Raw genomic sequence first — 25,216 nt, forward strand, 5'->3', positions numbered from 1 at the left:
GACGACCTCCTTACCTCAGTGAGAAATTCCAGATGCTCTCCAATATTCCAGTCATAAATTACTTTAATGGCACATCAAAACAAGAACCTCTCAAGAGGAGCAGGACCAAAAAAGGATGTTTTAATTGGTGTATCATGATTGACGTTTTTACGCGATCTTACCCTGAGTATGTTAACAAACGCGTCAAAGTCTTCTTCCAAAGGGGCTCCCTCCATTGGTAGTGGTAATCTGTAGTACCTGCAACACAACAGATTGTAACCTGCGCCTGTGTTGTGTCAATATTGCCCTTGTGTAGGCCATAACACACAGCACATCCGACCTAAAGTAAGAATCAACAGCTGAGCTCCCTCATTTAGTGCTCACAAATCGTACGGGAAACTTCATTTCACAATCCACAAGGGATGATGGGAGAGATCGAAATCATTAAAGTTCCCTTTGAAATATACACCACCTGCAATTTAAACTATGTATAATAAAACATCCTGCTGTTTTCTTTGGACTGCAACAAGTCGCTCTCCTTGGGGGATTATATATTCTCTTGCTCTGGAAATATGTGCAGCTGTAGATATCTTAATAAAGCTGATGCTACAAATCTGATTGCAAACAGGATGCTGCATTCTTTAACTTTTTTCACCGCCCCCCTTTCTTCCGAAAAAGAAGGGCAACCAGCCTCTGCACAAACAAGCGGCGCTATTTATAAACCGCCCTGTATATTCTACTGCAGGCAGCCACACACATTTGAACTGACGGGTGAGCGGAGGAGCTAAGGGCCAATAAAGGAACAATGTAAACAACCTGTAGGTCGGCATGGTGAACATGGGCCTCTTATAGACCTCTTCCGTCACATGGATGTCCTCCTCGCTCATGATGGAGATCTCCTGCGGCTCGTCTTTAAAGTACTCGATGTCGTTGTACACGTAGAAGATGTTTTCGTTGAGCTGGGAGAAGTCGTGGAGCTGTAAAGGAATGGAGAGAGGGCTGTTTTTAATACTGCTATAAACTGTTTTGTTGCCAAAAAAAAAAACTCATGCAGATGCTGAGTATGTAGTCACCTCCTTCCTGATAGTGAGCTCCAGGCTCTCCACCAGCTCTTCCTTTTCCAAGCCATGGAGGTTCTCGTGCAGGTTTTCCTTCCTCCTGGGGGTGTATGGCACAAAGTTGTCTTCCTTGTGCAGGAAAACCACCGGCTCTTCTCTTACACAGAAGAATATAACCTCCTGTTTGAAAAAAGCCCAACACGATAAAGATCAAATAAAGGCTTTCTAAAATGCAACACTTCCAAAAGCAACTGGAAACAATCAGTGGCCATACACTGACACGCAGCACATAGGTCAGGAGTTAGGGAAGTCTGACGTATCATTTCTGTCCATTTTAATTAATTATAGTGAGTTTTGTAGCTGCTGTAAGCGGAGATTCATTTTCCACTGGTACACATCACCGCAACTTTCTGTTTGCTCAGGTCTGCAGTTCAGCCACAGGCTCCACTGAGCACTTGACTCCTCAAATATTTACTGACAACATGACTCAAAATAAGGCCAGGCAGAGCTACACAGGCACCGACTCAGGAGAATTAAGGGCATAAAATCTACCAGTCAACAAATTAATGTGAGCTTGCCCGGCTGTTATTGTGTTTATAAAAGAAAAACAACAGTGACCTCGTGTCCTTGCGCCTGCAGTCTCTGGAGAACTTGTTTGAAGCCGTTCACGCTGGGCTGACCCATCCCGTACAGAGGGTAGGATCCCTTGACTTGGCGGAAGTTGGGCGCTCCGTAGCTGCCCGTGGTATTGAGGACATCTGCCTTGCTGAACACATCCTGGACCATGAAATACTCCCCCTGGAAAAGCAATGCATTTTTCATCTTAGCACATGACTCATACACAACATTTCTCCAGCTTCCACTCGAGTATGCACTAGCATTTGTAAATCCTGCAGAGCAAATATGTCAACACTTAAGTGGTTGGATAAATCTGAAAATAGTGTTTACTTGAGAAAACGACTTACATCCTCTCCACCCTTTACACAAACTGAAAACAACAACAAGTGGCCAAAATCTATTTCCTTCTTTTCTTTGTTGGCAAATAACAAATCAGACACAGTCCGGTTACTCTGTTGTCTCAACAGGTTAAACCTCCGCCCTGTCGCCTGCATCTCTGAGAGATTAGTAGGTCACAATCCCTCAAAATATTGACTTCAGCTTGAGTTGTTGTTGGTGTCAAGAATAAAGTAATGATTCATAGGTGCTAGCAATTCAAATATTCTCAAGGTTGCCATAACTGAATAAACACAAATACACATCACTGATAACTGGGTTTTGAATAGCCCGTCTGCTTTTGGATCCTGTTGCAGGTTGGTTAAATGGCTGGATTGGTAAAGAAGTGCTGGCAAATAATCCTATATTTGAATCTTCCATTCACAGTTACTTGTGCCACTTTCTTGAAAGAGACAGACCACAAAATGACTACTTACAAAATGCAATATATTTTAATGCAATAGGGTATTGCATTAAAATATGCATGCAGGAGGGTATTTGAAAAATAAAAATGGAACAATAAGCCCTTTGCTTAAATATTACTCTATAGCACAATATTAAGTGAATAGTGATAAAAGACATCTTTGATATCTATAGTCGATATGGTGGTTAAGTAGAACAAATATTATTTCTAATGTTTTGTTCTACTTAACCACCATATCGACTATAGATAGAGACATTTTAAAAAGAGCAATCACTCAAGACTATGTAAAAATAAAAATGTATTGCTTTCCCACAAAGAAAACATGACTTAAAAGGGTTGATAAGGGATTCGATATGAATTATTATTATTTTATTTTTTTAATAGCCATATTTATTTCTTACAGGAAAACATATTTTCCTGTGTAGCAAGACAGATAAGAAAACATGTCCAATCAATGCAGACATGGTCCTACTGATGTAACCACTGGCCAACACACTAAATACGCATGTAAACAGAAGCGGTGGACTAATGGTGACAAAACACTTCATGCCTGAACAGACACAGCAGAGGTGACAGAGCAGATCAAAGCCCTGATAGCAGGGTGACAAAATTCCTGTATCAATGGCTGCCCCTGATCATAAAACAGCGCATGACAATTGTCCTGTGCCACTCTGCAATTTGGACATGCGAATGTGAAAAGAGCAGACGCAAAGACAAGTGAGATGACTCCACATCTTCGCTTTCAGAAACAGGGTGGTAAAAATTGTCCTTACCTGCACCAGGTAGTGCTCGGGCAGAGCGGCTGATATCCGGCCCAGTTTGTAGTTGGTCTTGATGATCTCATTGTGAATCTGAAATTCCTGTCTGCAATTATACCTGTAAAACAGCAAACAACAGCAGGTCTGGATGGTAAATAGAGGTCAATTCAATTATAAGCTACTATTTGCCAGGCCCGGATTGACAAATGAGATGATAACGGGGGCAAACACAGGGGGATGTCTCCACAGTGATCAAAGAGGATTAACACCCAATTGTGACAACGCGGATTCGGGGAGGGACTTACGTGATGACGACAGGTGCGACTTTGTTGGTGATAATGGACTTGGCCTTGTTGTTGTGGATGTTGACTGTCTGAAAGGGGCTCATGCTAAGAGACTGCCTGCTGTCGGCCATCCCGTTGCCATGGACACACTCAATTGGAGAAACAGGCTGTGGTGCGGCGCTGGCAGTTGTACCCATGCTCCACAAGCAGCTGTGAATGACATCGCAGCGGACTCAGAAACAGGAAGCTAACACATTCACACACAGAAAACCCCCGCACACAGAGGCAACACATACAGTATATTTGGGGAGTGACGACAATCACATGTCTCACACTGAAATTATTTAAAGCATTGATTTGCCACTGATATTTAATTTTTTTTTAAATATTAGAATCAGAATACCTTTTTTACTCCCACAGAGGACATTTACATTGTTACAGCATAATGGAGGAGGTACATTTTTACACGTTTTCAAGTGAAATACAGTTTTCTTTTCCATTTTAAGGTTTGAAACAGTCCATGTCCATCCATCTGTCGGTCCACAATAATTTGGGTAATAGTGATACACTAAATCACTTTCATATCTGTAGTCTTAATATGAAGCTACAGCTAGCAGCCGGTTAGCTTAAGTTGTTATAAAGAGGAAAAACGTAAATTGTATGACTTCAACCATTCTACAGATTAAAACATATATATTTTGAGTGACCTTTTAAGGAGCTGAGGTGTCAGTAGGCAGATTTGTTTTATATTTAGACAGAGCAAGACTAGCTCTTACCCTGTTTACAGTCTGAGCTAAGCTAAGCTAACAAATAGCTTCATATTCAGTGGTCAGACATGAGTGGTATCAATCTTCTCGTCTAAGTCTGTCTCAGTAAATGAGCGATAACAAATATTATATATTGTCCTTTAAAAATATATATTGTTGCATTCATGATGCACATTCATGAGGTTTGAAATGTGTAAGCACACAGGTATCTTATCCAGATGTTGAAATATTGTTTTCTACACAATCAAACTGGACCCAAGTGATGCTTTTATATCTGACGAAGAGTTTAGGTCATGTGACATCATATACATGTTAATTGCGCAATTAAAAAAATATCAAAAATGAGTCGTTTTGTGAGTCTTTAGAGAAATATAGAACATGTAGACATTAATCCAATGACTCATGATCCCCATTTAAGGTCGTCAGCACTCAAATTTCAACCATCATTCATTTAATATCTCACCAACTCCATTATAGACCCTTGGGATTGGAGTTGAGTGTGACAGTATTTTTATTTTAATCATACAGCTTGATACTGAGCACTCAGACCCCCACGCGAGCCAGCCACAGACTTCAAGCAATCCTCCTCTCCTCTGAATAAACAATGAGCTTTGCAGGGAGCTCTGCAGATAAACAAACGACTCTTCCGGCAAGCTAGCAATCAGTAAGTAACACTGCTCCTCAACATCACTTATAACATGTAGCTGCTCAGGAACCTACAGCCACAGGGCAAACAAACAGAGGAAGACACAGAAGGAATACACAGGAAAACACAGTACTGTATGTCACCCAACACGAACTCACAGATACTGTAACGCTGCAGACCAAAAGCTCAGAATCAATCCAACATCAAAATGTATTTGATGCGACAGAGAGCCTCAAAGCACCTCTGTGAGATCTCCGGCTTTGAATAGAGCGGACTCTCATTGTGCAGAGAGGCTCAGTGGAGAGAAGTGCCGGGTGAGTCACCGCTCCTCTCCTCTTTGTTGCGTCTGGAGCTGAGTGGGCAGGTCAACCTTGCACTCACAGACCTATTGAATCGCTACAGATTCTCTTCTCTCCTCACAACAGGCTACAACGTATTAATTTGCTTGTTACTTTGTCAGGCATGGTTTTAAAAAAACAACCTTACTAATAACTGCAGAGTAAAAAAGCCCAGTGTAAAAAGAGGTAGAATCTCTAACCAATTCCCATAAAAGGAAAGTTTTCGAGGATACCGTGCTCCCTGAAGCTGCCCAAATCTATTTGAGTCCTCGCCACATACCAGACGCATCTCTGTTTGCCAAAGATTGTGCGACTTCCCGAAGAAAAACAACACCAAAATTATCTTTCACACCGCCACAATCCATTTAAATTTGACATCTTACGTGTGAGATGAAGAGCGATCTGTACTCCCAGATCCTTTTCTTTGCTGCTTGTTTTCCGCCATGGTGTGTGAGAAAAAGTGTGTGAGCAGTTGGCATCACATTCAAAAATAAATCTTTCTCTTTTGAAGCCCTTTTGCCCACCCCCAGTCGGTGGGAAACACCCCTTGTGGGAGCTCAAAGTGCCCAGTCGCTTGGCATTGGGCAAAAACTTCAGGAGTTGCAGCTCTCAGACAGCGTCCTCCTCGTCCTCCTTCCCATCTGATGTTGGGTATACATTCATGCAAGAGCCTCAAGTCTCTACCAGGGGGACCAAAGGAAGTAGTGGTACATCTGGCTGCCAGATGGCCAAAGTTCAGCTCCCTTCCACAGGGACAGGCTGCGCGCAAAGACGACACAGTTGACTCTTGTACTGTACAGCGAAGCAGTACAAAGGAATGATCACTATTAAACTGTCAACAGAAGATCTATCATTTATCAAACAAAAATACCAAACATTCACTGTTTACAGCTTCTCAAAAGGTTTCCAAGATGTTACCTTGAACGGTCAGAACATGTGATGACGAGAACATGTGTCATTTCTTACTGTTTTTTGCAACTTATAGCTTCAACAAAAATATATAGTTCATCTGTTTTCCCTCATAAAAATCTGACTGTCATTTAGGCCCCGCTCACACGGGAACGTTTGCGTTTATGCACAGTATGCGTATTCAAAAAAGTCTTCCGTTCACATGCATTCGTTTCATTTAACGTGTCTGTTCAAACGAGACCGCTGGAAACGCTGTAGTACATATGCCGGGACTGTAAGTGGCGCTGTAACTTCCGCCAAAATACACCAAAAGTAGCGAAGAAGAGCAGCCCAGCAGCCTCCGCCGCAATGTTGCCATGGCTACCCTTCTGTTCATGCCCCGCGGTGTATTTAGCAACATGTAGTTCATGTAATTCTCCATGTCCACTTGTTGCGGATGGTTGTGGTAGAGGAGCTGTATATTTTTTGCACTAATATCTGTAGCATGGTCAGTAGCAGTAGCACTAGCAGTAGCTACTGACAGGAGGAAGTGTGTGGCGATTGCTGGTATTCAGCGGGATATAGTCATTTCCTCAGCATATGGATAAATGCAACGGGGAAGTTAACTGAAAGAAACCGAATCTGTGGATATTGCATCGACCCCAAGAAGCACGTCTCTGTGGAGAGGACGGCTCAGAAAGAGAAACACCTACATCTACAAACACCGGGTGAGATCGCACCTTTGTCAATATAATGGATCAATGCATGAAATCTGACTCTGTTTATTTTGTTTAAGGAGTATATTGGGCGTTAACAATTCTGGTTTGCCTTTTATAATATTATTTCATTCAAGAACCCCTTGTGCGTTTGATTAACACAGCTATTTTTGATAGTTGCTTCAGCAGTGAGCAGGAGAGGTGGGGAGAGGTGGGGCTATCGCAATTTTTTCAGGAAATATTCGTATAGAGGTGATTACACGGACTCGGTTGACCCCCCAGAGCGTTTCGTTTGCAAATCTATCCACCTTGGGACCCGTTATCGTTTGTGGGGTCAGTTTCTATCGGCCTCGTGTAAATAATAGGGCTATACGCACGCGAAACTATGCAGATACAAGCAGTTTTCTCCTCGTGTAAACGGCGCCTTAGTTAACTTTCAACCAGATCAGACAGATCCTCCAACAACAAAAAAATCAGTAAAAAGAAAATGTGAATTAAGACACATTTATCCACTAAACTTAGTTTGTTAACCCTCTGCAAAAGGAGAGGGCAAAACTGTTTTTCTGGGAGGGATTGCTTTTCCTGAGGTTTCTTTCCTTTTTCCTCTTTAAAATAGTATTTTTGGGTAGTTTCTCCTTATTCAATTTACCAAGAGTCTAATGATGGGGGTGTTGTATGCTATACAGACAGTAAAGCCCTAAGAAAATAATGTGTCATTTTGAGCTATTAAAATAAAACTGATCTGATTTAAAAGTATCAATCATGAACAGTTGTATCATGTTTATGTATACAATGAAACATTATAGATAAAAGATTACTTCTGTGTCTCGTTGACTTCCTATTTGTACTGAAAACAGAGCTTAGAGTCTGTGCGTTCCTTATGTATCCCTCTGTCACTTTAAGGACATTTAATCAGTAGGTTTCCTTTACCCGGCCACCACCACAGTCATGCATGGTAATATGCATGCTCATGTGGCTCGGTCGAAGGCTATAAACACTCAAACTCTCCCATTCTCCTCATCCACTCCAGAGCTTCCCATTTCTGAACACATGTGGTAGTTCTCTTTGTAAGAGTTAAACAAAGCTGAAACATCCTGACAGAAGGTTTGGTTTAACATACAAAGAAAATGCTGCAGCACACACAGTAGCTTGCTCAATGAAACTGATCTATTAGAAAAACCCTCCTCGGACTTACCTTAACAGCCTGTCACCTCTGCTGCGTGGCCGTGGCCATGGCACACACACACACACACACACACACTCAGGAAGTTTCTGCTTCACCCAAGCTCAGCCTGTCAGCAACACTGATTTCAGCATGGGCAGGCGTGCTCTAGTGAACGGGCGGGCGGGCAGCCGGGGCGGAGGCCTGAGTAGAAATAGCCCTCAGTCATAAACATCCTACTGGAGATCCAATCAAGGCAACTCATCAGAGACGCTGTTTACTCCACATGTCAACAACAGAAGTGTCGCACTGCATGTGAAGCCAATAAAACGACAAGAGAAACTGGACCAAACTAAAACAAGCCGATCTTGAGTTCAACTTTGCTTTTTTCTGATAGCCAAGCCCCAGCTGGTCGAAGCAATTCAAGTGCACTAATATTTAAATTCACTGATTGCACAGGGAAAAGAACAACCATGGAAACTGAAACCTCCTGCCAGCCAGCCAGCCAGCTTTGCTCTATTCAGGGCTGCCCTATTTAAATTCTGCCGGTGTCCCAACTTTGCTTTAGCAACGTCTTCAGACAAAAGGGCCTGAGAGCAGACAGGAAGGAGCGTGCAGCTGCAGGATGCATCTGTTGGTGGCCCCGAGGAAGGATGCAGAGCACTCTTCATTCACAAGAGATGCAGGGGTTCAAGGGAGATGGGTATCACTTTGCCCAGGCGATCTTTCAACACATCCTCCAATATCAAGATGGAGGAGAGATTCACAAGCGTGGCCGCAAGGACCACAAATGAAGTCCAAATCCAATGCAATTTCCTTGGCAACTTTGCTCATCTTATTCAAGGCTCCTGGGTTTTTCTGGTCTCCACTGTAGCCACTTGATCAGTCTGCCAATGTTAAAGTCTGAAAGCCTGCTGGCTGCACAAAACCGCATTTAAAAAAAAGGACAGAATTAAATGCATTCAACATAAGAAACATCAGCTTATGTTGCTTCGGAAAACTGCCTATGCAAGACTGTTCGGCGTTACTCAAGAACCTAATCTAATAAACGCCAATACAAGGTTTGGTGTAATCCAATCCTTGTCTTATTTATAACAATGACACAATGTCTCAGTTTCTCACTCATCACAGGATACTGAACCACCAAACCATTCAATAAAGCCCAGTCACACAACCCAGAGCGAGGAAGTGTCAGCACACCTTGATAGGAAATGCTTAGTTGTACTCTCTGAAACTTCCTCCCTGCAGCTGTACACATATTCCACCAATGAGGTTAAGGGTTACATGCAGGCGTGATTCCACAGGACATTGCTAGTTCCTGAGCTATATATCAGTGCGGCGCGGATATGAGCTCAGTTCTTCCTCTGCAGAAAATCTTTTATTGTTTTCCTTCAACTGTTCCAAAGACCTCATTGTGAATGTGTGTCAACTTAGAGCTCTGATGTTTGTTTTTTCTCTCCAAAAATAAATCGCCCAACAGTCTGTTCAAAAGGAGATTGTGACAAAAAGGAAGCCATGTGATGCATTGTTCAAGGATGCAATTTCCAAATCTGATCAAACTACACACAAATAGCTTTCACACTGAGAGAAAGATAGTCCAGATAAACAAATCGCACACACTGACTTGAAAACATTTGACTGAAAAGCAATTTTTTCCCAGAGTAAAAGCAGCTACTGGGACTGTGAGTGACACAAAAACAAACCATTCTACTGCAGTGAATAGGAGATAAATCACATGAATAACCTTTAGCCTTCTACATTCTTGCTTTCATCACAGCTTGACATTGAGCTACTAAAAGGGGTGTGCAAATCTATTTTTAAAACCCAGCCTGTAATTTATTTCTTCCAAGTTGGCAATTTTATCCCCCCTATGATTTCAAGGCTGAAGTACTGTGGCTTACATTTTTTTGTAACCCCAACGTCTTGACCACAATATTCTGTCAGCACCACCCACCGACTGACAGCATATTTTATTAGTCACTGCCTCAGAGAACCTTTCCCTGGACAGATTGTACACACATTTTAGTATATATGTTTCACTCAGACTGAAGAGGCAAACTTCTGTATGCGCAAACACATCCCGACTCAGCAGAAGCATTTTCTATGTCGGCGTTGGAAGCCAGAATCCTGTCAAACAAGCGCTGGTCCTCTTGTAAAGGAATGAGAGCCGGTAAACACTTCAGAGGAGAGAGCAGGCATCACATGCCATAAGAATGTAATCCATGTAGCTCTGTGGACATCAAACATGACTAGTGTTACTGGTGGAACTAGTGCTAAATGAAAGGATACCTCTCTGCAAAGAGGAAAGTAGCTTTGATATTCCTTCATGGATTTAGATCCTTTTTTTAAATTGCATATGGTAGCAGTTTACATTTCAGTCCAAGTAATAGCAACCACGATCCACAGAGAAGTATCACAACTATACCTGACATTCAGCTGATCAGTCCACCATCCAAAAGATGCTCAAGTCTCTGAGGAACACAGTTAAAAGACAGAAATAGTGGGTTAAAAATAAACTAAAATAACAGCTCTCTGGCAGGCACCAGCCTCAGTCAGACATCCCTGCTGGCATCGCTCTCTCTGATCTGAGGCAGTCTGTTTCTTCCCGTTGATCACACTACAGCAGGCGGCTGTCTCGAAACATAAAAGGCGTCCCTAAAGAGCGAGTCAGTGAACGTGTCCAGTGAGGACAGATCCTAGACAGTCTGCAGAGAAGCCAGAGGAGGGGGGGACACAGCTCTATGTCTGCAGAGATTTAGAGCGGTGATGGCAGGCACCCTTGTTTTTTTGAGTAACTTTTTTTTGCCTGCATCCCCTGTGCATGAGATGCTGTCACGCATGCCAGTATTTGTGTGTGCAACTGTGTGTGTGTAAAGAGGATGTGGGGGCGGACCCACAGAGGCTTACTCATCATGCATTTCACCATCCAATCACTACCGGAGCCTCCTGGCAACACAATGCCTCCCACACATGGCAGACCTTTTAACAACCGTCTCAAACACATAAATTAAACGTTCACTTATTGAAATTATTACAATCAGCTGCAGCAGTTGACCATCACTGATGTAATGTAGAGCTACCAGCAGGCTGACAATCAGTAACAACTGCACACAGATGACATCACGTAAGCCTAATTCACTACGATGCTCTAATTACTCCATTCATTAGCGGTTAACACATGCAATGTTGAAGGCAAACAGGCTTACAGCTGGGCAAACACTTCGATTTAAGCTTGAGGTTCAGCTGCAAAGGGCTGTGTGCTCTGTCTCTTGTAGTCGCAACCCTGAGGTGAGACCATCCCATCATGCAATAAGTGTCCCGTTTCATCCTGTGGGTTGCATTAAGCAAGAAAAACACACAAAAATCTGAACATCACAACAACTATGAATCAAAATAAGTCAACAGAAAACCGATCTTATCGTCTGACTGGCTGCCTGTGAGAATATGTTCTAACAAAAGAATGTGCAATCAACATTCTGCCACACGATAACGTCCAAATGAAGCGCATTTTGAATCTTGAATCTTGATTTGTGAGTGGTTTTTTGAGATATGGATGTTAAATCTACAGCTGCCACACCTGTTCCTTCCTTCCTGCTGCAGAAGCGCACACCAAGTCTCTGATGTTCTTGCAACACGATGAATGTGAAACGAACCCCTCCCATGGCCCACAAACGGCAGAACATGAATCAATCAATCCGGAAAATGAGAAATCATAAACTGGCCCTTTCTAGTGGGATTTTGTGAGATCAAAATCAAATATCAAGAGACAAGAAGCAGTCTAGTAGATGTCAACACATATTTAAAATGATATTAAATAAAGCTCCAAAGTGACACATCATCTTAGTCTAACCTATTATTTCCTTCCGTTTTTTTTTATTAGATGGCGATAAAGCAGATTTGCAGGAAAAGGATGTTCTGTGACAGATTATGAAACACTTCCTTTCTGCTTAATGTCCTCAATGGAAAAAAGAGCATACCGCTAATATCACCTGTCTTATCTTAATCTTTTCTCAGGTCTGGTGTCTGTCTCACCCCAAAAAAAGCCAATTTGCTGAAAGCCTTGTAAAAGTAACAGGAAGGAAGGATATAAGGAAAATATTTCACCTCGGCTATAGTTCAGCTGCTAGCAGTAGTTTGAAAATCAATGTTACATTGCGATTTTTTTTAATGTTATTTTCGATTATATTTGTAGGGACAAGTTTAAGTACACCACCATCACTAATGCTCCTGGGAAGATGAAATGACAATGAGATCACCCAAAGAAACACAATTTGGGGATATTACATATCCACTCGAGTGCAACAACCAAATATGACACCTTGTGGTAAAACTTTTCCATTGCACACAGAAAACAAGATTTCTCCTGTCGCAGATGTTAGCCTTATTTCATGACAACTACTTCAATTCTAAATAGGTGTTTGACAGTTTAGACTATAATAATTGTATGGGACTTTAAAAAGAAAAAACATGTTTTATATTTGCTGTTTAAACATGACTGAAAAAAACCAAAATCTGACTTAACCTCCGCTTTCAGTGGAAAATAGTTTTCTATCTGTGTTTTACATTTTTGTTTTACTTGTATGTATGCACCACAATACCAAATCAAATTCCTCGTACGCGTCAACCTACCTGGTAATAAACCTGTATCTGATTCTGATTCTGAATATTCCCAAACAACTGCCCATGAATAGTTTAATAAAAGATAAGCCATACCAGGAAATCTTTTTAAGTTAAGCCTCTTATCGTTAAGCCAAACATGAATAGCTCAATCATTTATGATCCAGGTGTCCATTCATCATTCATTCAGTGTCATGCCCTCACTCTTGATTAAGTGTGATGTTCCCGGGTTGATCTCTACTCTGGGTTGACAAGAACCAGTTTCTGTCTTCCCCCAGGATGTGAGGTAAGGTGATATGAACAGAAGAGATTCCAGCTGCACAGGCTAAACCAAACAACAGCCGGGACTACAATACATCAAAGAAGATACTGTTTTGTCTAACTGTGTGCTGTGGACTTTTCATATTCCACATAACACCTTACGGGAGGCTGTCTTGGTACTTGTTATGAACTTTGACCAAGTCTATAGGCATTATTTTTGCAGTGACAGAACATATTCAAAGAAGAATATACCTTTTTGGCATTGCATTCAAAGAAAATTCACACTAAACGTGCTTTTGAGATTCCCAAGGGGATAAATAAAGGTCCATCTTATCTTATATTTTTCTGCCAATGAGCTGATAACAACATATCTGTTGGCTATTATTTTGTATATTTTGAGCATTTAAAATCATGTTTGGGATCAACATGCATAGCCAAATGTTATACATTGTTTTGGCAGTTTTATAAAAAGCTGCCATAAAATTCCTTATTATTAGTGGTAAATTCATATAGCTTGCACTAGGTTGTGAATGTTTTACAAATAACAAAGGTCAAGTATAGTTATGTGGTGCATACCCAAACTTTGTATACATCACATTGGTGAGGAAATGTGTGTTTGAAAATAAAATAAAAACATATCCACACTTTTATCTAAAAAAATGTGTGTGTCTCTGAGTATGCCTGATATAAGATCCAAATGGAGGGTTATAGATGATCCAACGTTGTATCATTGATAACTTCCTGGGAACAAATCATTGGCAAGATGCAGAGCACAATACAGGCATGGAGGGTGGGGGGTGCCAAGCACATGTATGCCCCATCAACCACACAAACACTTCTCAAGATACTCTTCGCTTAGCAAAGTGCTCAGCTGCAAATATTCACTAAATATAACACAATAAACAAAGGTATAAACAAACCGTGAGAGTCCTAGCATGCACAAATGTTAACTCCTATTAATGAATGTTAACTTTTCGGCTGCCGTGGCTCTTGCAACAAGCCGTAAACCTTTAAGCTACTCACCATTTCAGCACACGGTGGTTAAAAAAAATGCGTCTGGCTTTTAAGACAACATGTTTTCAGTATTTGTCCGGGGTAGATGAAGTAACCGAGCTGCACGTCTGTCTGTTTATACTACTGAAAAAAACAACATCCAATGATTTTTTTTTTTGGTCCTTTCTCGGAAAATTTACGAGGAAAAGGATTTCGCTATGTGGATACTAGAAGGGACAGCGCATGCGCAGTCTGCGGTCATCCTTGGATGCTCTGAGTCTCACTAACCAAAATAATACACTCCTAAAACGTAGAAATGTCACTAATAACGACCTTTTAGGAGACTTTATTGTAAAGACATGAAATAAAAAAATATGGTAAAAAAGACTGGTATTTCTTTTAGTTCTATAAAATATAAAAAATAGATGGTTTTAAGTGGGCTTAGGATAAATAAAGGTAGCAAAACATTATAATTTAATGTTATTATGCAAAATAACAATGATTTACTTAAAACTTAACAAGGAAGTTATTATAATGGTGTTTTGTACTTTCATATCATTATTCATACAAAAAGCAAGTTATGGTACCCAAATTCCTTATTGACACTTTAAACCCAGAGGTGGGAGAAGTACTCAGATCTTGTACTTAAGTAAAAGTAGAACTACCTGAGTGCAGGAATACTCTGATCCAAGTAAAAGTCCTGCAATCAAAATGTTATTCAGGTGAAAGTACAAAAGTATATTAGCATCACAATATACTTAAAGTACCAAAAGTAAAAGTACTCATTCTGCAGATTGGTCAATTTCAGAATAATATATTATATGTTTTGATTATAATTATTGATGCATTAGAGTGTTATCAAAGCTGGTAAAGGTGCAGCTAGTTTTAATGGCTTTGTATACTGCAGGGTAGCTGGTGAATTTACTCCAGATGTAACTAAAGTCTGATTTAAGAGTTGACTATATTTCATATCATTAATCCCAATCTGTAAAGTAACTAAAGTTACAAAATATATGTAGTGGAGTAAAAGTACAAGATTTACCTCTGATTGGGGACTAGAAGTACAAAGTAGCATAACATGGAAATACTCAAGTTAGGTATAAATACCTCAACATTGTACTTGAGTAAAGGTACTTACTTCCCATTTCTGTTCAAACCAATGCAGTGTTCCAATATTAGCATACTGCAAGGGCTAGTAAAGCCTCGGTAAATTAGAATATGATAGAGAAATAAAGTGATGTACATTGTACAATGGTGGTCATGTTACCTAAAAGTATAACCCTTTCCCCCATAGGCTTGTTGTATGTACATTATAAATATACTGCTGTCTCTATTTCTTTACTTTTTCACAAGGTCATATTGTACCTGAAAATGTATTAATGTTCGTGATGTTTCATTAATCTGTCTCATAACAGCCCAATCGTTCTCTGGCATAGTCCATTTCAGACGGTATTGCAGTAGACTACATTACACTATGGGAAAGCCTAACAATTAGTGTAAGGCAAATAGCTGAAACAATTAATCCAAGGATGGGGAATCAGGCTGCAGAAGCCCAAATAACATGGGGCAAACAAAGAGCCCCTCTCCTTGTAAACACGCACCCAGGCACCTCATTACCAACAGAATGGATGATGAGCTGTCAGGTAACAAGTCTTGAGGACGCATGTCAATTTCCTTTAATGTTCTCAGCTACTTGTTAAACATGAAAGGGGGTGGGTGAGGGTATATAAGACACCCCTAATCTCCGAGTAGAGGAATTTGTCATTAACCGGCGCAAACCATGCATTCATTGGGAGCTCTGGCCGTGGCGCTGCACGCATCTCTGCTGGTGCTGCTGGCTCAGGGGATTCCAACAAACAGAGATGACGTTTTTTTGCAGCCTTTGGAGCGTTTTCCCCTCACGGATAGATCAACCGGGTTTCACCTGCCAACCTACATGATGCATCTCTACAGGAATTTCAAGGCTAACTTTTCCAGGCCTTTGGATATTATGGAGCAAGACGCAGCAAAGCAAGCGGACACCGTGAAGAGTGTGATGGCTAAAAGTAAGATTTGGTTGATTATTGTGCAGGCATAACATGGATCAGGGAGATAAAATGATAGGTAATGTAGACACAACATTAGTTTCCTAGGGTTTTGTAGGCCTATATGTGGTAGAAATCAGATGTTTCTTATATTAGGCTACTTAAAGACGCTCTGGATGTTAGTGTTTTTTGGCTCAAGGTTTGTCCTGTCAAAGCTGCGAGCCAGACGACCTCTGAGGCTTTCAATCCACATCCCACTCGGGGGGTGAATAACCATGCAGGGATCAGCGTGTGAAAAGGCCGGTTTTCTGTCTAATTCTCAAAGCAAACCTCTTTTTTCTTAAATAGGTGATGTTGATTAGATATCTCGCCAGACATCCCCCTATACAAATCTCTTGTTAAGTCAAATCAACAACTTCCCTCAGTTCTTTTTTCACACTTGGCTTGATTAGATTAGAGCTCGGGATTTAATGGCACAGGCAGCCAACAGAGGACAGCCCTCCCTGCTGCTGAATCTAATTTCACATCGCTGCTAGGTGTTAGAGTTATTACCTATTTGTTTGACTGAGGATATGCAGAAGCCAGAAGAGCCAGGGATGTGTTAAATGATTGGTTTCGGCTCGGGGTTTGGTTTGAGTGGATGAATGAAAGTGGTTGGCACTTTTGATCAACAGTCTAGCTAAATTGGCCAATGCACTGGACAATACACAAGTTAAATGTTTAAAATGCTTTGATCCTTTAGATTAATTTGAACCACACCTGTTCATTGAATCACAATGAGCCCCATTACAGATGAGGGCGCAGGACATGTTCTCCTCCAGCAGAACAATGACTGGATACATTTTTAAGAAGCAGCTTTGATTAGCTGAATCTCGATCAATACACGCATTAATCACGAGGTCATGCTACAGGTTATCAAGGGGAATTAAACTCAGCATTTGCTATTCTCCCTACAACTCACTTTGCAAAACAAAAGAGTTAGATTGGTATATAGAAATAGAATAACATCCCGTAATTAATGGCCACAATGCAGTTATTATAGAAACTGATAGATAATAATTTTGCATTGGCAATTAAATTTAATGAAAGTAATGCAAAATCCTTTTATTCCAAACTGCTTATATAACAAGGGATATTATAGTTTCAAACAATTTCCCAAAATGGGATCAATAAAGTAAATCTGATCTGATCTAATCTAATCTATTACTCTATTAAAATAGATTAACTACTAAATTAAATACCAAAGATGGCTACCTTGGAATTAACAGTTTAGGAAAATATGTATTCATTTGATTATTTTCAAAAGAAATGCTGCAGTTGATCTGTTAAGTTGGTATAAATAGACCAATTTAAAAACAGATTTCCTGAGTTATTATAAATACTTAAACTGAAGGAGATAATCACTACCCTTTATTTAAATATAGCATTTAATAGTTCAAAACGTTGATCATGAAACGTGCCGGTGTTGTATTTTATATCTTCAACAGGTGGACTTGCACACTGGCACATTCATTTGTGTGTTGTCAAATGACGGTGGGATTGTTGTATAAAGTCTGCTAATGATGACTTTATGATAATTATGCAAATCTTTCTCTCTTTTTTTGTACATCAGGTTTGACATTCAGGGAGAAGTGCTGGGTTGCGACCTTTGACCTCCATCCGCTTCTATCTGACAAGCAGATTCAGGCGGCAGAGCTGAGGATCCGGCTTCCTCGGCAACAGAATGCCTCCAACATCACGGTGGAGGTCTATCACAAGCATGGCAAGGCGTGCCATTCTCACACAAGCTGCCAGGAGCAGCAGCTGGTGGGCCTGCTCTCTGAATCATCACTGGTCACTTCATCACAGAACTGGAAAGTGTTCAACATTACAAAACCTCTCTTGAGCTGGCTGAGGCAAAAATCAGCAGCAGTGAAAAGTCGAAACAGAAGAGTGTTGAGAAGAAGGAGAGTGGTAAAAACAAAGAGAGGCCTGACGCTTCCTGATGTGCCTGGGTTTGTGGCAAGCCTGAAAAGAGAGCCAGACGTGAGTGACCGGGCCCTGTTGGTCATATTCTCACAAACTGGCTCTGGTGAAAACCCGAAGGCCAAAGCGAGCTTACGTCACACAGCTGAACAATCCAAGTTCTTGTCCCCTGCTGAAATCAAAAGGGCCGGCCGGCCAAAGAGGCGCAGGAGCAAGCGGGGCCAGAGAGAACAGTCTGTGAGAAGCCTGCAGGCGTCCAAAAGAGGGAGTGAAAAATCTCTCTGTCGCAGAGTGGAAATGCATGTAGACTTTAATGAAATTGGCTGGGGGTCCTGGATTGTTTTTCCTAAACGATATAATGCCTACCGCTGTGAGGGTCCCTGCCCTGGTCCCCTGGGAGAACACCTGAATCCAACAAATCATGCTTACATGCAGGTGAGTGCTGGTGTTACCATGAATATTACTCATTCATTGTCTTAGACTCAGATTTACATTGATGTGTACTGCTTGTTTTGACATGTTCCCCCTTTTGGGACCTGAAATGGGAGATACTGGATCACCCAGAAAATGTCCCTTAGATGCCCTACAGTGTTTGTAATGATAACTGATAGATCAAGGGGAACTGGTTTTACTGTTTGGAAGGTCACATTAACAGTAAATCTGACAAGAAATAAGTGCAGCATTAGGCTTTAGACTACAAGAAAAGAAAACATTAAGGGATCAGTATCGTCAGTAAGATTTAAAAAAAAGATGAGCTGCAACATTTTCTGGTTTTAATTAACAATAGAAACAACCATTAGTTGCAGTCATAAAAAGGAATTTATACAATGATAGCTGCTATCACAAAACCCTCACAGGCATAAACCTGAACAATTAAACTGAATAAAAACGATTAGTTAGTATCTTTATGAAGTTAAATTCATTATTTTGAGACCAGAATAATATATTTAAATCGTGTTTTCTTTTTCTTTTTCCAGAGTTTACTGAAACATTACTACCCTGACAAAGTGGGATCCCCCTGCTGTGCCCCGACCAAAATGAGCCCATTAAGCATGCTGTACTATGAAAATGGAGAAATGCTCCTTCGACACCATGAAGACATGATCGTGGAAGAATGTGGCTGCCAGTGAGAGCCACAACCACCTGTGAACATGACCTGTGAAGCTGAACGAACAATGTCTCAAAACGAAAGAAAACACTTAGCTAGAAGGAAAAAGCTCTTTGATATTTGTCACAGTGCACTGTAAGATTGTAGCTGATCAATGTGCAGATAAGGGATTTTAATTTGTGATGTGAGCTCTGGTTTGTAAGGGGAACATTTTCATTTTAAGATGTGCCGAAATAAAAACTCAATAGTATACAGCCTTCCAGCTGTGTGCAGATGTTACAATGTAATATACAATTGTATTTCCCTTATCAATTTCCTCAATGTAAACATGAAATGGCAATGTAGTTAAATATGTCAGCACTGTTTTTATTGTACACTACCATTTGTGTAACTAAAAATTAATGTATATTTATTGTAAATATTAAAGAAATTGTATTTATGTACATTTTGCACATGGATTATGTATTTTGTTCGGTTGCTTTTTCAGACATAACTTGCTTCATTTGTTAAGTGAAGAAAGGGGTTTTGTAGAAAAATATATATTTCTTACGTATTGTGAAAAAAAATCATGTTTTAGTATACAATATCATAGTATAAAAGCACGGCTTTCTCAGAGGTGCCCGATATCAACAATACCTGTCATCACTGCTATTTTAACCTGTCACTACTATGTGTTAATGCATACTCCGGAAGAGGTTGATATTTCTAGTATTAGAGTTTTTTCAGTCATCAACAGCAAGTCATAGCCATGCAAAATACGGCATTGTATAGGAGAGGGATTTCCAGCAAATACTGTAAAGTGGCTTTAAGTGGTTAGAATGTTGAACCATTCATCCAAAGCCAATGAGCACATTGTATTCAAATCCTTTGGAAACACACTGACTTACCAGGAATTTGCCAGAGTCATGATGACAATAACAGGGGTCTAACCTGGGAATAGTTGACCTGGATTCAGAGGTAAGACAACATTTACCTTTATATTCTTCTTAATCTTCCTAATCTCAGGAAAAATTGTAATTCAGTTTTAATGCATTGTCTTCATGTTATGCCTCAATCTAAAATATTCTGATAAAAAAAAAGCAGGATTTTCTTTCAATATGGTGACAAGTGACAACAATATAGCAATATTGGCCAACTAAAAAATGTAATAATGACTATTTATAGGTATTACTAGGCCTAATCCTAATTCATAATTGGTGGAAGTAATAATCTTGAATTTTTGTTTGTGTTAAAGTAGCAAGAATGTAACCTATTTTCAATTATGTTATATTATTTAATTACAGACTTCGTTTTGATGCATCACTATGTAGCAAAAATGTGTCAATGTCATGCTAATAGTGGTTTAACTTTAATATTTTTTCAATTATGTTTACTGCTGGATTTCACAGAGGGATCCAACTATTCTTATATTTCATCTAAATCCCTCAAGTAACTGGTAACTAAATTTTTAATTAAATCTACAAGATACAATGTATCTTACAAAGTTTGACTTGACTTTGAATGTAGGAGTAGGCCTACCGGTATACGTGGGCGTAGTATCAGCTACAAACAGAAACTGGAAATTCTCAAGTAGAATACTTTAAAATAAATCTAACGTAAAGTACGTAAAACAATGTGGTCTACTGAGTTCATATCCACGACTGCAATTGAGCAGAGTTATTGCTCTAATGTATTGCTTATTTTGTCAGCATTTACAGTCATGCCTCAGCCTACATGTCTGCTGCACCCTATTAGAGCAGCACTGACACTCATGAATAAAGTATTTACTTGCCGGCTGTTTGCTAGTAGCCTAGCAAATTCCTTACGTTACTAACGTTAAGTCAAAGCAACAATGCCTTTTACAATGTGTTTTTAACGTCACTATATGAGGTTTGGTTTATAAAAGCTTTTTCCAGCGTATAGCGCAACATCCAGGTGAATTGCCCTCTGCGGGGCTAAAAATACACACTCACCAAATTAGACTGAGGGCTAGCTGCTGTGGATAACGCTAGCTAGCTGAGGCAGCTGCCAGGCTCAGTAACAGTAGCTCTTCTAGTCTGGGTAAGTGGCTTCTTCCTGGTGTGGCTTTAATGAACGAGAAATGAAACAAACTATGTGATTTGAACTAAACAGATTGTAGTTGCATTCCGCACAGTCCGGTAGTGCATGACTAGGTCCAGTTTGCCAAAGATTGTAGCATTATTCAGCCATAAGTTAATTTAAAGGTTATCTAACGTTAACTAACGTCATATGAAAATACTTCCTTTTTAAGTATTTCATGTTCGGGATACTTTCTATCTTCATTACATTTGTATAACTACTACACTGACTAGTAGATACTGCTTTTTCATTAGATGTCATAGGGTTCACTTGTATTGTGTTATATTCTGTAGTTAAGTACACTTTCGAGGTTTACTTGGTTTACATTACTTCTACTCTACTACAGTTTGTGGGCAAGAATCTACGTTTGTACCCTCCTAAATGTATCTGACAGCTTAAGTTACACATTTCACACTACAATAAAACGTGATATTATCATGGGTTAAGGTAAGCCTAATGTAAATGTATATTCTTAGTACTTAAAATATAATTTGTGATGATACTATAATACTTAATTCTTGTGTGCCCTGTGAGCATGTTTACACTGTAGTAGTCACTTTACGTGAATACAGTCTTTACCTCTGAATTAGTGTATTAGTTGGTAATGCTATGCAATTTATTCTAATCAACTTTACTTCACTTTTTGAAAACCTCAGAATTATATATATTTTTTTTTTAAAAGGCTTGTACAATGAAGGGTACGTTTGCATTATTGTATTGCTACATGCATGATATATCGCTCTCAGGAAATATTATTGTAGATTTACAGAAAATATGTTCTCAGAGTAAAGGATTTTGACTTACTTTCATGTGTTAATAGATTCTACAGTGATAAATGGACATGATGAAATAGGGCTACAATTTCCCAATTTGGGATCAATAAAGTACTATCTATCTATCTATCTACATTTCTTATTCTGTCACATATCATGTGATTAATATCCCATAAAGACACTATCATAATACTCGCTTAATGTAACTGCATGAAGCTGGATTCATTTGGAATGATAAACTGTCATTATTAGTTACTGTAATCATAATTTGTCCATCATACATCCAATGCATAAAGTATGTGCAAGTGTAATGTTGCATGATTTCCTTCAGGAACAGTTACGGCAGAAGAATGGCTGAAGCAGTCGCAAATGTGGCCCGGAGGGTTAATGCAATCGTGGAGGATGGCGGTGACACATTGGGTAAGACTCCTAACATATCTCTTTCTCTCACTCAGTCTTTATGCTGGTTAAATGAACAGCTTTGATTCCCAATTTGAGTGGATGCCTATTTTGGATTTTCACCAGCAGGTGGTGACAGAGGTTTAGATTTGTCTGCTTCAAAAACGTTGAACCCCATAGTGTGTGTAAATTATAGATTGTTACCATCCTCCTGGCTCTGCTGTGTAAATGTGTCGTACTCTCACAATCATCTTCTTCTTCTCTGCAGACCTGTCAAACTGCAAGCTCATTACATTCCCCGATGGTGTGTTCAGGGTCCTGAAGAGCGTCTCAGACAACATCCGCGTTGTCTTACTGGCTGAAAATGAGATGAAGTCCATTTCCAGCAAGTTATTTTTAAACTTCACGCAACTGAGAGGTAATGGATATACACTACAACTATTTAATTCATGGATTCAATTTACAAGAAAAGATTGTATATTTTCATGGGTGACGGGTGGGGGTAATTTTTGCTTCTTAGATTCTGGATCTATTCACAACTTCCAGAAAATGATTTCTAAAAGCTTTATATACATTGCTACTGTTAGGCAGTTATCCTGCGAATAAAGTTAAAGTTGTTATCAATTTTCAAACCATTTTGCAGTGTTATTGTGTAACTTTTTTTATTTTTTTTATGTAGCAACTTTTTTAGGAATAAAGAGGCAGCGAGCCTAAGCTTACCCGTTTTATTTATGTAACAGGAAGCATTCTTGAAATCCTAGAAAGTGTTGTTGTCCAAGCTTAGCAAGAATTCATGTTGTTGAATCAAATTTTGATATAGCAATTCACCCCTGAGTTATTTTTTTGGTTAACCTCAGAAATGTTGACTGAGTGTCTTCATTTTGTGACAGGAGATCAGACAAGCAACCCCTTCATTTACTTGTGTCTTGAAATATTTTGCAGAACTTGACCTGCGAGGAAATATCATCTCCAAACTGCCTGACGCCTTTTTAAAGATGGAGCATTTGACCAGCATCAATCTGGCTTATAACAGCTTCTCCATCTTCCCTGATAAGCTTACTGAAATAGCCACACTGGAGAGGATTAACCTGGAGGGAAACAGCATCACAGGTAATACAAATATATTAAAGCCATGAGTTGTGTAATTATTAAATGGTTTGAGCTTACGTTTTATCCGTGTTTTTTTGTCCCACAGAAATACCAGTGGAGAAGTTGTCCAACATGCCAGCAATGAAGTGGCTGAACGTCAAGTCAAACCCTTTGGACTCGAACACTCAGTCAGCTCTGCAATCTCTGAACAATGTTGAAACAGAATCCTAAAATATGTCATAGATCATATTTACTCACCTATGGACTGCATGCTGCGTGCCTTTTAACTTCCTCATTTGGATGCTTTGTTGGGCTTTGGAGATGAAAAACATTATACTTGATGAAATTGATCTGAATATAGCACAATGGGTTTACAGGAAACAAAGGGAGATGTGTAATTAAACATGGCGTCCTCCTTGATTGACCTTCATCAGTGCGACCACACCAAGAAGCCTTTACTTTTTTCCTCTGTGAGCTACAAAGACCTGGAGTTGATGTTTGGAGATGAAATCAATCCATATTTATACACCATTTGTCATGTTTACTTCTAAATAAGGACATATTTATTACTTTTTATAGTATAAAAGGTTTTTTCAATTAAAAATATGCACTGAAAACAGACTGTGATTATGATTGTGCAATTGATGACAGATTCTGAGACTTATGAATGTTGTTAAATCACGGAAGTGTTCCCTGATTTAAAACTTAATTTTGATAAATCTGGCAGTTGTTTCCTGAAATAAAACTACAATTATTTCCAAAAATAGTAAAAAAAAAAAAAAGAATGGTAAAAACTGATGAATTATTCAGTACAATATTTATTTTTATGGAACCAACTGTCCAAAACATGATCCACATACGATATAAAAATATATACGATAGATAGATTGATACTTTAATACAAATAATAACAATAATCAAAACAACTCATCACATTTTGTGAAGCTAGTTAGTCTTTTAAAAAAAAAAAGGCATACATTTGGCAAAATAACAATACTTCTATTTCCACTCTTTGTAGAGATATAAAGAAAACAGCAACAACATGCTCATACATTCCTCCCCGTAGTCTCCTTCACAGGGATCTATACTTATAAAACAGAACTAAATCAATTGAAGAGACAATACAAATATTCTGACACTATTGTATCAAGTTGTAGGCAGGAGGCAACGCAGACTTGATTTAAGGTAAAAGAAAAGGTAGATACAAACAGTGATCAAGCTCTCCATCTTTGAGAGAGGCTACAGGTGACAGACCTGATCCACAGTATTAAAGTATTCTGCTTAGGCTTTTGAAGAATTCCTTAAATAGCAACACTGCCTAGTCGGGATCACCTTTAATCTGATGTTTGGGCTCGCTGTGTTGAGTGTTTGTGGCACAAAAGAAAAGGATAAGGGAGGAAGTGTAAAGATATTAGAGGGATACAGTGATGAGTGCATACAAGACAATTAAATAAACATATTCTAATGCAAGTAGAGGATGACTACTCTTCAAGCCAAGAGAAATATTTAGCAAGGTGGGAGGATTACAGCGTCATGTGACTCCTCTGCTGTGACCTTGTATTGTTCATGTTGCCCTCTGACTCTGAGCTTTAATCATCTATAGGCTACACCAGGAGAACTACAGTCCTTTAGTATGGAGTTTTATTATGCTTAAAGCAGGAGGCATCTTCTCTGTGAACTGGATTGTGTGGGTTTTGGTTACACAAATGTGTTAAAATGTCTCAAATTATAAGCTCTTGATTGAGGAAATAAACTATACTTATAGACTATATTCATAATTGATTTAAAACAAAAAATTAAATTAAATGTAACGCATTATGATTGATTCGAGTATATGTGGTTTCAACACACATAATTAGTAGTTTCTCAGGCCTGGCTGCAATATGATGATTTTG

At 39.5% G+C, this 25,216-nt stretch overlaps 3 protein-coding genes across 9 annotated transcripts in view; 2 read left to right on the forward strand and 1 right to left on the reverse strand.

Moving 5' to 3' along the window:
• Positions 1-14,064, reverse strand: part of pald1a (phosphatase domain containing paladin 1a) — a 56,657-nt gene extending 42,593 nt beyond the window's left edge. The window contains exons 1-8 of one of the 6 annotated variants that reach the window (XM_034119156.1): positions 13,915-14,055; positions 10,439-10,484; positions 3,518-3,706; positions 3,228-3,330; positions 1,656-1,835; positions 1,053-1,217; positions 796-956; positions 162-237 (exon numbers count right to left, since the gene is read on the reverse strand). In XM_034119156.1, the coding sequence (XP_033975047.1) occupies positions 162-237; positions 796-956; positions 1,053-1,217; positions 1,656-1,835; positions 3,228-3,330; positions 3,518-3,693 (861 nt within the window). In that variant the 5' untranslated portion in view covers positions 3,694-3,706; positions 10,439-10,484; positions 13,915-14,055. Of the gene's footprint in view, positions 1-161; positions 238-795; positions 957-1,052; positions 1,218-1,655; positions 1,836-3,227; positions 3,331-3,517; positions 3,707-5,630; positions 5,754-8,046; positions 8,213-10,438; positions 10,851-13,914 lie in introns of those variants that run through there. The other 5 variants (XM_034119158.1, XM_034119155.1, XM_034119157.1 and 2 more) reach the window with 5 other exon arrangements.
• Positions 14,065-15,664: 1,600 nt separating this feature from the next.
• ndr2 (nodal-related 2) lies at positions 15,665-19,310 on the forward strand. The gene is made up of 3 exons (XM_034119159.1): positions 15,665-15,929; positions 17,521-18,308; positions 18,851-19,310. Exons 1-3 carry the CDS (start codon positions 15,665-15,667, stop codon positions 19,001-19,003), a joined length of 1,206 nt encoding a protein of 401 aa, XP_033975050.1. The 3' UTR covers positions 19,004-19,310.
• A 1,622-nt stretch (positions 19,311-20,932) lies between these two features.
• On the forward strand, positions 20,933-23,931 carry lrrc20 (leucine rich repeat containing 20). Of its 2 annotated transcripts, none has more exons than XM_034119165.1 (5): positions 20,933-21,021; positions 22,171-22,253; positions 22,501-22,650; positions 23,175-23,342; positions 23,428-23,931. In XM_034119165.1, exons 2-5 carry the CDS (start codon positions 22,184-22,186, stop codon positions 23,550-23,552), a joined length of 513 nt encoding a protein of 170 aa, XP_033975056.1. In that variant the 5' UTR covers positions 20,933-21,021; positions 22,171-22,183; the 3' UTR covers positions 23,553-23,931. The 2 variants fall into 2 exon arrangements, with proteins under 2 accessions (XP_033975056.1, XP_033975054.1); XM_034119163.1 differs by having other exon boundaries at positions 20,939-21,021; positions 22,165-22,253.
• Positions 23,932-25,216: the final 1,285 nt, after the last annotated feature.

Source organism: Trematomus bernacchii, unplaced genomic scaffold, assembly GCF_902827165.1.
Source record: "Trematomus bernacchii unplaced genomic scaffold, fTreBer1.1, whole genome shotgun sequence".
Taxonomy (NCBI): domain Eukaryota; kingdom Metazoa; phylum Chordata; class Actinopteri; order Perciformes; family Nototheniidae; genus Trematomus; species Trematomus bernacchii.

Excerpts from the sequence above, each read along its gene's own strand:
- ndr2 (XM_034119159.1), top strand. The coding sequence starts at position 15,665 with ATGCATTCATTGGGAGCTCTGGCCGTGGCGCTGCACGCATCTCTGCTG. Across the intron at positions 15,930-17,520 it reads GAAGAGTGTGATGGCTAAAA|GTTTGACATTCAGGGAGAAG; the intron begins GTAAGATTTGGT and ends TTTGTACATCAG. Across the intron at positions 18,309-18,850 it reads CAAATCATGCTTACATGCAG|AGTTTACTGAAACATTACTA; the intron begins GTGAGTGCTGGT and ends TTCTTTTTCCAG.
- lrrc20 (XM_034119165.1), top strand. The coding sequence starts at position 22,184 with ATGGCTGAAGCAGTCGCAAATGTGGCCCGGAGGGTTAATGCAATCGTG. Across the intron at positions 22,254-22,500 it reads GGATGGCGGTGACACATTGG|ACCTGTCAAACTGCAAGCTC; the intron begins GTAAGACTCCTA and ends TCTTCTCTGCAG. Across the intron at positions 23,343-23,427 it reads GGAGGGAAACAGCATCACAG|AAATACCAGTGGAGAAGTTG; the intron begins GTAATACAAATA and ends TTTGTCCCACAG.